This window comes from Hibiscus syriacus, unplaced genomic scaffold, assembly GCF_006381635.1.
Source record: "Hibiscus syriacus cultivar Baekdansim isolate YM2019G1 unplaced genomic scaffold, ASM638163v2 tig00110578_pilon, whole genome shotgun sequence".
NCBI classification, from domain to species: domain Eukaryota; kingdom Viridiplantae; phylum Streptophyta; class Magnoliopsida; order Malvales; family Malvaceae; genus Hibiscus; species Hibiscus syriacus.
In genome coordinates this window covers 250495-263416 of record NW_024062789.1, presented here as the reverse complement: position 1 = coordinate 263416, position 12922 = coordinate 250495, and the positions used below count along the sequence as shown (strand labels likewise).

At 33.1% G+C, this 12922-nt stretch overlaps 2 protein-coding genes across 2 annotated transcripts; one reads left to right on the top strand and one right to left on the bottom strand.

Annotated features, from left to right (window-relative positions):
- Positions 1-2478: 2478 nt before the first annotated feature.
- On the bottom strand, positions 2479-5494 carry LOC120133355 (telomere repeat-binding factor 4-like). The gene is made up of 6 exons (XM_039149959.1): positions 5270-5494; positions 4448-4653; positions 3861-3945; positions 3615-3698; positions 2742-3015; positions 2479-2638 (listed from the first exon to the last, which is right to left on the bottom strand). Exons 1-6 carry the CDS (start codon positions 5417-5419, stop codon positions 2607-2609), a joined length of 831 nt encoding a protein of 276 aa, XP_039005890.1. The 5' UTR covers positions 5420-5494; the 3' UTR covers positions 2479-2606.
- Positions 5495-7496: 2002 nt separating this feature from the next.
- Positions 7497-12807, top strand: LOC120133350 (dihydrolipoyllysine-residue acetyltransferase component 2 of pyruvate dehydrogenase complex, mitochondrial-like). Its single transcript, XM_039149954.1, has 19 exons — positions 7497-7651; positions 7858-7924; positions 8191-8264; positions 8428-8522; positions 8614-8654; positions 9299-9354; positions 9434-9508; positions 9625-9717; positions 9921-10163; positions 10284-10356; positions 10560-10660; positions 10941-11026; positions 11106-11181; positions 11620-11687; positions 11780-11846; positions 11931-12026; positions 12111-12213; positions 12295-12390; positions 12475-12807. The coding sequence occupies exons 1-19, from the start codon at positions 7613-7615 to the stop codon at positions 12543-12545; spliced, it is 1620 nt and encodes a 539-aa protein (XP_039005885.1). The 5' UTR covers positions 7497-7612; the 3' UTR covers positions 12546-12807.
- Positions 12808-12922: the final 115 nt, after the last annotated feature.

Genomic DNA, 12922 nt, shown 5'->3' with positions numbered 1-12922 from the left:
TAGATTACCTTCTTCGTTGTTGCACAATTGGTACTAAACTTTAAAAACATTACAAGACAAGGAGCTTAACTATTACACAACCAAGAATGAGTCAAACCATGACGGACCGTTAGTTTTCTATGTTAAGTGACACATATCACAATCTGAAAATTTTAAAATTTATTTCTTTAAAAAAATATTACAAATATTATAAAAAAAATTATTTCTTTTAAATTGCAAAAAAAGCCTCAAAATCCCCAAATCCTAACACTAACCCGCCACCACCACCCTTTCCGGCCACGACCACCCCGCCGACGTAGTCCTTGTCATCATTCTAGTTATAAGTCATCGTTGTTATCGTCAATTGGCCATCGAAATAGTTTGGATTGCGATTTTCATCCTAGAGTTCGCGGGTATAAAACGTCGATTCATCGTCGATCGACCGTTGATCAGTCACGATTTCATAGGGGTTTTGGTTGTCGAGGGGAGGTGAGGTCGGTGGAGCTTCATCGACGGCAAAGGGCAGCGATCGACATGGGAGTAGGGTTGAAATGAAGGTTTTCAAAGTTTTGAGGTTATTTCAAAATTTATTTGTTTTCTTTTTAAAAAATATATAATTTTCTTTTTTAAAATTTTATATAAAATTTTTAAAATTATCAAATTATTACACATGTCACTTAATAGAGGAAATGAACGGTCTGTCACGGCTTGACCCATTTTGAGTAACGTAATAAAACGTTAGGCACCAAACTAAAACGAAATAAACATTAGGCATTGAATTGGAAAAACGGGAATAAATTTGTCACCTTTTATATATTTAACCATTATTTAAATATACCGTTTTTTTATTTATTGACGACTCTTTTAAAGATCATATATATATTTTTATCATTTTCATACTTTTAGACCGTTACAATTGTTCAATATCGAATATGAGACGGTTAATAAATTGTAGGACTTCTTTACTACTTCACTTATAATTATAATTATTTTTCAAATAAATTTTTATAAATATTTTTAACATAAGATTTCTTCTTCCTCTCTTATCATGAATTTGATATAATATAAAACCAATCAAAAAGATTATCTTAATTGAGATTACAAGTTAATGCGACATTAACTCCATTAATAGAATTATTTTAAATTTTAAATTATAAGAACAAGATAAAATAACAGGTATTTAAGTCATTTTAATAACTTATTATTATTCGAAAGGTTATCTGAATATCTCCTTTATTCTATTCAAAAGAAAATATTTCCTTTATTCTTCAAAAAAATTATTTGAATATTTAATTTTTTTTCTTTAAAGAATTATTATAACTCGGTAAATATTGTAAGATACATTCATAAGAAAAAACATTTACATTTTATATGCTAAAACCTCAACCACACATGCACATACGAATTAAACAATTTTGTAAAGAAATTATTATTATTCTTTAATATTTTGAATTCGAATATCATGAATAACAAGAATCTAAATGTTATTTACTCCAAATTAATAATAATAATAATAATAATAATAAAGTTCTCTCTCTCACACACACATATCATTATCAATCCTGAAATATTAAAAATCATTAAATATTAATTTTAGAAAACAAATTGTTAAATCTTATTATCAATCCTAATCCGTGTTAACGAACATATTATTTTCTTAAAAGAAAGTATTTAGTCCATATGTCCATGCATATTTGAACATGAACACTAAATCGAATTTTATTTAATATACTATTAATGTATAAATCTGCACACTAATAATAATTCATGTGTTAACAAGTAGTTAAAAACTCTTAAAAGTAACTAACAATCAGTGGTCTAGCGAGATAAGACATTAACTCTCTTAAACAAGGTCGGTGGTTCAAATCCTGATGTTTACGAATGGAACAAACTAGATTGGGAGGATCGCCCTTGCCTCTACAGTATTCGATTTAGATTAATCGATCAATAGATTGGATACCGGTGATTATAAAAAAATCTTAAAAAGTAAGGATCTTTATGGTCCCCGTTAGCCCCTCAGCTTAATTTTTTTTAACATATTTTTAGTCCTTAACAAGCCCACCCTCAAAGTGTAAACCCAAAAATTCAAAGACCAAATTGAAAAAATTTACCAAATTTTTAATAGGGTAATAACACATAATTCACTTAGTAAGAATTTATACAGTCAGTACATTAAATAAAAACCCATGTGCGATGTACTCTTATAAACCTATACAATTTCAATACATTAAATGTAAATCCATATAAAATATGATCCCTTAAATGTTTTAAAAAAAATGTACTCGCACCATACACATCTGCACTCCTGACGTTCCATCCCAATCTAGATATCATAGGTCCATCCCTAGTATCCATTGAAATATTGGCTCATTGACAATGCCATGGGATAAGGCTAAAAGAGTATATTCATTATTATGATTCTAAAATGTACATTCCCCTAAAATAAATGTTGCTTCCAAAAGTCAAAACTGGAAACATACTAACTACGTGAGTCATCATGGATCTTGAATGGTCACAAATACATTGATTCATTCAACAAGATCAATGGATTCAAAATTCACATACATACAAAGATTTCAAATTTATAAAATGAAAGAAAGACAACTTACATCCTAGGAAACTAAGACTCAAGCCAAAAGAACAGTTTCACCTCGCAAACCTGCAAGAGCATGAGAAAATAATTTATAATAAGTTACCAGGGTATGAGGGGGGGGGGGGAACTATATGCCCAAGAAATGGTAGAAACGTGCAGTTTCTCATACATTGTTCATAGATTTCTTTCAGTAGCTGAAGCATAGAATCCGTATCCTCTGCCATTTTGGAGACTCTTTCTGCCTCCTTCACAGCCTCAGCGGCTAAAAAGGATTTATTTTCAGCTTCAACAACTTTATAGGCGGCTGTAATTGCTGTTTCTTCCACCGTTTCACCAGAACTCACTGCACCAAAATTCTGCCGTACACGTATATCTTTTTGTTTAGGGGTAGGCGTTTCTGTTCCTATCATGGTATCTTCTTTGATCTTGTAACAATTTTGTACCTGCATTGGATGGTACTGACATGAGTAAGAAAATGCCATCCAGATATGCAAGGTTTAAAAACATCCACCATAAAATCACATTTTCCATTAAATCATTCTATAATGTAATACAACATCAAAAGTCTTGCATATAAAATTATTTGCTAGCAACGATATCCTCAAAATTGATTTGCAAATAGACATCCTTAAATGCGTAAGTAGTATGAGATCGGCTTTCTATTTGATTGTACCGAAAGGCCCAATGGATTGGGATTTCCCTATTGGGCCGGGTCATTTCGGGGCAAGCAGATCATTTATGATGAAAAGGATGAGCTTCAAGAGAATGATTCGGATCTTCAAGAATGGAGTCAAAATTCATCTTCTAGAGACCCTTACGCAGTTCAAGTAATGTGACTGTGCAGAAAAGAACTAAAAACTTGAACTTAATTATGTTCTCTTCCATTTCCTGCAATCTTAGAAGTTTAGATTAGCACGAGAAAATCCCAGCTGTTGAAAGGAATATGTCATCATGTTTAGCACACTCCAGATGACCATATATATATATATATATATATATAAGGCAGTCGAAGGTGAATTACTCATTTTAGAATCACAATTACCTTTTCCAGTTTGCCTTGAGAAACAAGTCTTCTCAGCCTTGAACCTAGTAACCTTCTAAAATTTGGCGGAACCTCGTGCCTTTTCTGCAGCATGTATTCCACAGTTAATATCCATATTTCCAAACATGCATAGATAAATAGATAGCAAATACTAGATCAATAAACACATGCAAAAGGAAGAGAAAAGGCACTCCAGGATAAAACACATATTACAGTTTCAAAAAGAATAAACAAATACCATCTCACCTCAATATAGCTTACAATTGCACTTATATCAGATCCATTTGTGTCTTTAATTGTTGAAAGGGCTTCAAAAATCATTGTGTTATACCTGGTAAAAAAGTAGAGAAATAGCATCAAGTAACATATTTATCAAGCAACTTTAACACTAAGCAACGCGAGCTCTCTGCATCTAAAAAAATAAATGGATTAGACTAGTAATCATATAAAATGGTGTTCCAGTAAACTTGCAAGACAGTGCAGCATCGATTTGGAAACCACAAAAAAACTATGAAATCGAAAGTAGAAATTCAACTTACCAATACTTGTTATTCAAACTTTATGAAAAGAATAAACATATATTATTGATAGAAAAGAAAAGTAGGAAATGGTATGCAATCCATAATTAGAAATAAAAATACAACCCTTCATACATATATCAGATTTCTAATTGATCATGGAAAACCAAATTCAGACAAAATTCCTTATTACATATCCAAAAAGCTTTAGGGATATCATCTGTGTTATTCCACTTCTCACAACATAGATCAGAGAAGATAAGTCATCAACACAAATGTCTTTTAGATGGAGAACAGAAAGAATAGAATACAAACCCAGGAGCATTCTTTCCATCTAAACTGTTATTCGAAGAATCACCCACACCAGCATCTGTTGTCACACTGAGAGTATGTGAAGCAGCTGGAGCAAAAGAATTGGGAGTGTTGGGGAGGGAATCAACAATGGCTTTTACTTTGGGTGCTCTTGATTTGTCTCTGGCGGTTTGAGTAGTAGTACTGACACTCAAATTCCGCCATTTATCCTGCAAGTGAGAGCAGAAATGGGAAAACTGTATTGTTTGACCACAACAGAACAGAAATTAATATTCACCAAAACCAAGCATCAATCTAATGGATATAGATAACTAGAATCAGATAAACATTTTCTCTTTAGTTGTAAGTTTAAACAGCCATGAAAATATAAGTTTCTTAATGACCAAGGCCCCTGAAACCTTATATTACCTATCAGTGCAACAAATCCGGAACAAATTCTTAAACACTTCCAAAACTATAACAAGCTTAAATATTTGATATCATGGAGAACAAAACTCTCATTATGTAATATCACCATGAATATAAATTAGGGTTAAACGTTTAATAGTTTGAGCTTTAGCCACATGCATTGTACAAATATTCCAAAACTTCTTTTAACTTAACCCGTCACCATTCAACTAATATAACGTCAAACTCAGAGGCAGGGTTTCTTGATGTAAAATATCGTCTCAAGTAAAATAATGAAAAAAGAAAAAAATGCTACTTATAACAAAAGAATTCCTATAACCAAAAAAGAAAACAGAGAAGATATAACATTTAATGAAAAGCTAAAACGTCTTCAAATCCAATAATTGACTCAAGACAGGCGAAGAAAAGAGGAAGAACCTTGAGGTCAATGTTGGAGCGGTGAGTGAGGAAAGGGGCAAATTCAGGATCTTTCAGGATGTTCTTCCACTTTCCAGGACCGTGTTTGGTGATTCCTGCCAGAAGAGCCTCCTCTTCCTCCGCCGTCCATTTTTGTTTCTGGTTCCCCATTATACCCCTTCTCGCTTTGTGTCTCTCTCCCAAGCTATAAACCCTAAAACACCAAGAAGAAGCTGTTTCTTACGTAGCTGCTGGACCATTTTTACGTTTTTTGGTTTTTTTTATAAGGGTTAATACAAATAATGAAAAGGTTAATCAATATCCTTCTAAATAATAATATTACCTAAATATTAATTTTTAATTATTAAAAAATGTATTTCGCGTTTAACATTTTGAATAATTTGTTTTTTCATCAACATTAAAAAAAAATTGTTTGCTCGTGATTTTTTCACTTTGATCTATAAATAAAATATAATAAATTTAAAATCAAATGTTGCAGTAATTTTTAATTAACATATATATAAATTAGGAACTAACTTAAAATAATCCATAACTTTTTACTAGGAGAAAGTGAAAAAAATAATTCTTTGCATCGTTGTTATCCCTACCATTTTTTACTACGTACTTTCAAATACGCTAAACTTCATACTCTTTAAAAATTTTAACATAATTTTCTCCTAATCTAAATTTTTGCGTCCGTCCATAACAAGCAAAGTACCATAAAAATAAAAAATAAAAACGCAGGCAACATAGTTTCGGAACACTTAAACTCATTCTTATCCCATAGGCATAACCTGTAATGGCTGGAAACAAGGTTGGTAAGGGACCAATAGCTGAAAGAGAAGGTAACTCTAGGATAAAAAGAAAAATGTACTTTTAATTAGGGGTGTGTAAAATTACCCGACCCGCCGACCCAGATAAAAAAAATCAGGTAATTTTCTTTTAAAAAATACTCGGCCGGGTCGGGTACCCGACCTGATACTTTTCAGGTCAGGCCCGGGTAACAAAAATTGATTTTTCCGGGTACCCGGTTAGCTTGTTGTTTTTTCAGGCTTTTCTGTACTGTTGTTTCTTGAAATATTCATTCACAGACTTATGAATACTACATTTGTGCTTATTGGGCTAACAATGATCACGTCCAAAAGGCTCTCAAAATTAGAAAGGTAGGATGTTAAAATATTATTTAATTTGTATTTTGAAAACTTTGAATTTAAAATTTGGATTTATGATTTACTATTATTATATATTTAATTATTAATAATATTATATATTTAATTAAAGTAAACAACTTTTTTTTAGAATATTTTAAAGTAACACCGGGTATCCGGGTATATATAATAATATAATATTATTTTATATATAAAAAAGAGTCCTTAAAATTAAGTAAACAACTATTATATATTAAATTAAAGTAAACAACTATTATTTTAGAACATTTCAATATATGGGATTTTTTTTATCTAACATAATATTATATATTAAATTAAATAATTATTTTTTAAAACATTTAAAAAAACACGGGTATCCGGGTACCCGTAAAATTCGGGTACTCGGAACATCCGGATCGAGACACGGGTCGAGAAATCAATGACCCGGATGTTCCGGGTATCCGAAAATCCGAGTACCCGAATTTGTACACCCCTATTTTTAATGAATCTAAAATACATGATTTTAAAATATAAAATAATAAAGACGAATAATTTAACTCCTCATCAAATATACTTACTCAAAAAAATTGATTTTTCTTATTAAGAAGAAAGTTCTCTCATCATAAAATTATTTAAATATTTTATAATCACTATTTTAATAATTTAATTTAATAATTTCATGTTTAAATTCGCATAAAAATCATGATGTTGGTTAAAAATTTGATTTTATTAAATAAGTTTAAATATAAAATTAATACAATTAATAATAAATTATTTATCTAAATTTATTATAGAGATAAAATGATTTTTAAAACCTTTAAAGAAAAAAGGTTACACTGGGAACAAAAATTGTTGGTCAAATCTACGAAAGTGGGCGCCCGCCTAACAATCAAGCCCAAAACATGTAGAGCCAGTTTTCTTTCCACGTGAATCATCCTCTATAACACAACTCACTGAACTTAGCTTAGATCCCCTATCCAGACCGTTTATTTATTACACCAGTCCACTCGCGATCACAAAAACATAAATTAAAGTAGAGGCAGCGATCGTTTTCCCTTCCATCTCTCTTTTACTTTCTTTTTTCAGGTTCTTCTAAAAAACTGGACAAGTAGGTGAGTTCTACTTTGTTTGATCTTTATTCCCGAACGGTCTTAACCCTAACCTTCACATATTTATTCCACTTTTTTTAATAGTTTGATTGGGAGCCTAAAGAATCATGGCTTATGCATCTCACGTCAACAATCACTCTAGAAGGGTAACGCTCGAGTTTTCTCAGTTCTCTATACTGGATTCATTTCTTTGTTTTAATGCTTCATCAGTTTTTTATTCAAATATGTGAATTTAATTGCTGATCCATCTCGAATATAATTTTATTCATCATCGTTGATTTTTTTTGTCTCTGTTATATCGTTTAATTTATTTAATTTTTTAAATTTTACTTTTGAATTTTTGCTATTACAGTTAAGAAATGTTCCTAAATTTCGTTGGTTTTCCAATGGAGCTCAATCCTCTGTCTGTAAAAGAGAAGGTACATATAAAGATGCAATGAGAAAAGATTGCTCTGTTTTCTGATACCTTGTTTTCCACAATCCTTAAGCAGAAGTGCTGTTCTTAGAATTTTTGTTTAGTCTACTATGTTGACGTGCAAAAAGTGCCTCCAAAGCCTCCCGGCTACCTTTATACTAATTAAGATATTATAATTACAATCTATAGGCTCTTTGCAGGTTTTAAAAGCATAACAGAGTGGATGTTGTTTTGTTTATGCTATGTTAAGTAAAGTTGGTTATTATTCAGATGTTGCAAAGATCTACCCAGTTGGTGCACCTGCAGAAAGAGAGATTGTATCTAAGTTTGTTGCTCGTAACCCTGTAAGTTCATCATTCTATTTTCCGTTGGTGGAGCAATAAATTTGCAGTCTTTGTTGTATTTTTATTACTTTTCTTTCTTCCGCAGATTCCCCATTGTGCATGATTTTCTTAATTGAAGTTAAGATTCAGTTGGCTAACTGTCTGTTTAACATCTTATCTGCAGGTATCATTTGGTTTATGTAAGAACATTCTTTCTAGGAAAACAATGAGATTGGGAATTCCAATGGGTGGTGTGGTATATAGCAGAGAATTTCTATGGTATTATTTTCAGCATTTTATTGGAAGTTTCCTATTAATGTTTACCTATTCACTTCAAGATATTAAACTCCTTCCTTGTATCCATTGTCAGCTCGCAGGTGCTTTCAAGTAGAGGATTTGCATCTGATGCAGGTAAGGACTATTGCTTTAATTATCATGTATTGTTCTCTTAGGGATCCATTACTTGTCAAATGGTAAAAAATTTTGCACTTACCGGTCGGTGACTACCATGAGATTGTGTTTTAACTAATGAAACTGCACGTGTCATTTTTAATTCCAAACTATGACTCTATTGTTGTGCTTTCGGTGGAAATTTCTATGTTGAGACCATAATTATCTGTGAGATTTTTCCGTTCTATCTCTTGTTCAGTACCCTTATGACAGGAGCCTCAGATAATAGGAATTTACCTTTTGGGTAGCATTTTGTTTTATGAAACATGTTTACCTGGTAACCAAGTTGTGAAATGCGATTTATCTGCTTTTAAGATTTGAGACATCATAACTACAGTTTATTATTCATCTCTCTTTTACAAGGCAGTGCTATATATTTTGTTCTTTTTATTATTATTTTGACAGTGCTCTCGCTTAGGTAATGCTGGATTTAGGTTCGAATATTTATGGTTGGGCACATGGCAGTTGTATTGATGATTGAAGGTTTTCTAAGTTGAACCCTGCTGCATTAATGATAACCATATGGGGTTACTTGTTTGTTAAATGTTCCAATTTGTTATTGCACGACCTACTAAATATTGCTAATATTCTTAAGTTGCTTTCAGGCCTTCCTCCTCACCAAGAGATTGGAATGCCTTCGCTCTCACCCACGATGACAGAGGTGTGAATCTTTCTGGATCTTTCCAAAATATTGTAAAATATTGGCAGTATCTTCTTAGCATGCCATTTCCTAAATGCAGGGAAATATTGCAAGGTGGTTGAAGAAAGAGGGTGATAAGGTGACTCCTGGAGAAGTGTTGTGTGAAGTTGAAACAGTAAGGCATTCTCCTGTTTGTTGGCTACCTTGTAGCACCTGATGGAAGTTATCCTTTATTTGCTTTCTTTGTATTAAAAATAGGATTTTGTTTATAACTTTATTTATCACTGAAAGGATAAAGCAACTGTTGAGATGGAATGCATGGAAGAAGGTTATCTTGCTAAGATTATAAAGGGAGACGGGTCAAAAGAGATCAAAGTTGGTGAGGTATTGATTTTGAGAATTGTTGTGCATACATTTATCTTTCTTCGGTTCTCATGGATTTGGGAATCGATTTGACTAAATAAAGGAGACACACCTCAGCTCTGCACCTCTTAGATCTTTTTTTATTGCTTTTTCGCTCCCTGAGTAATGCTCAATTCATCTGAATATTTATTTAATGTTTTTTTTCCTTTTGTGGTTACATGTAGATAATTGCCATCACTGTTGAAGAGGAGGAGGATGTTGCAAAGTTCAAGGACTACAGTCCTCCGGCATCAGGTTCTGGGGCTCCAGCAGCAAAAGACTCAGCAGCTCCTCCGCCACCGCCAAGGGAGCCTGTTGAACAACCAGTTCCTTCACCAGAGCCCAAGACTCCCAAGCCTACCTCCTCTCCTTCAGAAGATCGCATTTTTGCGAGTCCTCTTGCTCGAAAATTGGCAGAAGAGCACAAGGTTAGTCATATGAGTGTTGTGAATGCAATTGTCTTGTTCTGTGTCAAGATACAACCATAAGCATGTAATCACTTCTATCCCAAATCTTTTTTTTCTTTTTCTTCTTGAATGCAAATATAGGTACCACTATCAAGCATCAAAGGAACAGGTCCTGATGGACACATTGTAAAGGCTGATATTGAAGATTACTTGGGTATCATATTTTAATTTCTACATTGTTTGATGCTGTTGTGATTTTGCTCAGCTTATAATTAATGCTATATAGTAAATAATGTCTGTCTCCCCACCCCACAATCCCTTTTTTTCTGTCAGAGTTTCTTTGATAGTATTCAATTTGATGTACTGTTGTCACTCTTCTGCTTACTGATTCACTGAATTGTTTTCCTTGTCATGTAGCTTCACGCCGAAAGGAAGTTTCGGCATCGACTCCTAAGACAAAGGATGCAAAACTTGCATCTTTAGATTATGTGGACATCCCTCATTCTCAGATAAGAAAGGTAATTTACTCGTGGATATTATTTTTATAAGTTTCATGAAGTACAAGGCTGTCAAATAGAATTTCACATTTCATCTAGTTCTGAAAGGATCTGCATTCAATTGCAGCTAATGAAATTTCAAATTTTAGCTACCTTTTAGATTTCTTCACTCTTTTCATAAGAGTGCAAAGAAGTTGGTTTCCATATCTTCTGTCCAGCTTCTTTTGTCGTCCCCCCATTTTGGGTGTCTGCTACATAACCAATGTGCTCTGCGAGTAATTTGGTCTACAAAATTTGACAGATCACAGCATCTCGCTTACTATTCTCAAAGCAGACTATCCCGCATTACTATTTAACAGTGGATACATGTGTTGACAAACTTATGGAGTAAGTAATAGTGCTTCAATCTTTGGAAAAGGAAATTGATGATAGATTTGATAATGATAAACTGTTTCATTACATTCAGTTTGCGGAGCCAACTCAACTCATTACAGGAAGCGTCAGGTGGAAAGCGTATATCTGTCAATGATCTTGTAATTAAGGTAGACAAGTTCTATACATTTACTTAGCTTTGAGATATACCAAGTTGGCCAGCATTTGATACTTTTGTTATGGTCTTAAGGTTTTTGTCAATATAATGTGGATCTAACAAGGCATTTCTTGATTAAGCTTCCGAGTTCATAGTAAAAACATATCATGTCAAGTTCGTGTCTCATGATGTTTTCTTGCTTTTCATCCTTGTAAATTTTAATCCTTTTCCTGAAATTATGTAATTCTTTGTTAAATCACATTTTTTTGGAAATATTTAGTTTGGACATTGTCTGAAATTGCTGCTTTATGTAGATGCTAATATAGCATTTCTGCAAATAAGAAATTAGTGCGTATTCTTCTTTTTCACATTGAACTGCCATTAGAATACCTCAACAAAAACATGTCAGATTTAATATACTTGGAAGGTAAAAGTCTTTTGTCAATTACAGGCTGCTGCATTAGCTCTCCGAAAGGCTCCTCAGTGCAATAGTTCATGGACAGATGACTATATTCGTCAGTGAGTATAAATTACTTGCAAGCTTTTTATGTCTTGAGTGCATAATGGATTACAAATATTGTTATGGCATTCTTCTTTTGCTTCCATCCCAGGTATAACAATGTGAATATTAATGTAGCTGTGCAGACAGACAATGGACTTTATGTCCCTGTTATCAGGGTGAGTTGTTTTCACTTCATGTTGTTCCGTTCCTGTAATAATTTTCTAGTTGGCTTTACCATAATTTGTTTGTACATATTGCAGGATGCTGATAAGAAAGGTTTGTCCTCAATTTCTGAGGAGGTCAAGAAGTTGGCCCAAAAAGCCAAGGAGAACAGCTTAAAACCAGAAGATTATGAGGTAGAAATTGGTTTCATGTTAATAAACAATAATTGATGTTATGATCATCATCTGGATTGTACACATGCTGGGTTTCCTTTGCAGGGAGGCACATTTACAGTGTCTAACTTGGGAGGGCCCTTTGGTATTAAGCAATTCTGTGCCATCATTAATCCTCCTCAGTCAGGAATTCTAGCTGTTGGGTCTGGTAAGAGCTGTCCTTAATTTTGCCCTATGTCAAGTTATATTCTTTTTCTTCTTCATAATTGCTGGACTGTTTGTTTTGCAGCTGAGAAGAGGGTTATCCCTGGCTCAGGTCCTGACCAATTCAACTTTGCTTCATACATGTCTGTAACTCTAAGCTGTGATCATCGAGTTATTGATGGTAAGTAGTTTGGTTATAATCATAATAGTTTATTACTGACCTGACTCAAACTTTTACTATCCACTTTTCTTGCTGTACTTTTAGGTGCAATTGGTGCTGAATGGCTGAAAGCTTTCAAAGGCTACATTGAGAATCCGGAGTCAATGTTGCTCTAAGTCAAATGGTGCTTTTTTTAGACACATTTTCTGTGATTAATCTGCATGATGGAATTCAATACTTTTATATGTATTCCCGATCAATTTCTTTCGGATTGTTGCATAATCACATTAAAATTTTGTGGGAATAAGGGGGTTGAGAATTGAGGAACTAAACTGCGAGCTGGAATTTTGCTTTTGCAGATACTTGGAATGATTTTTGGGGTAGGCTATTGTTATGTTTTACTGGTAAGAAATATTCGCTGAATATGATGGCTTTGCATCAAAGATTCTTTAGTCGTCCCCCATACATGGAGACAATGGTTGGCAAGCCTTTAAGCCCCTCTTCATAGGGAAGCTGCAACTTGTTTAAAAAAGCAACCAACAGATCCTTGATT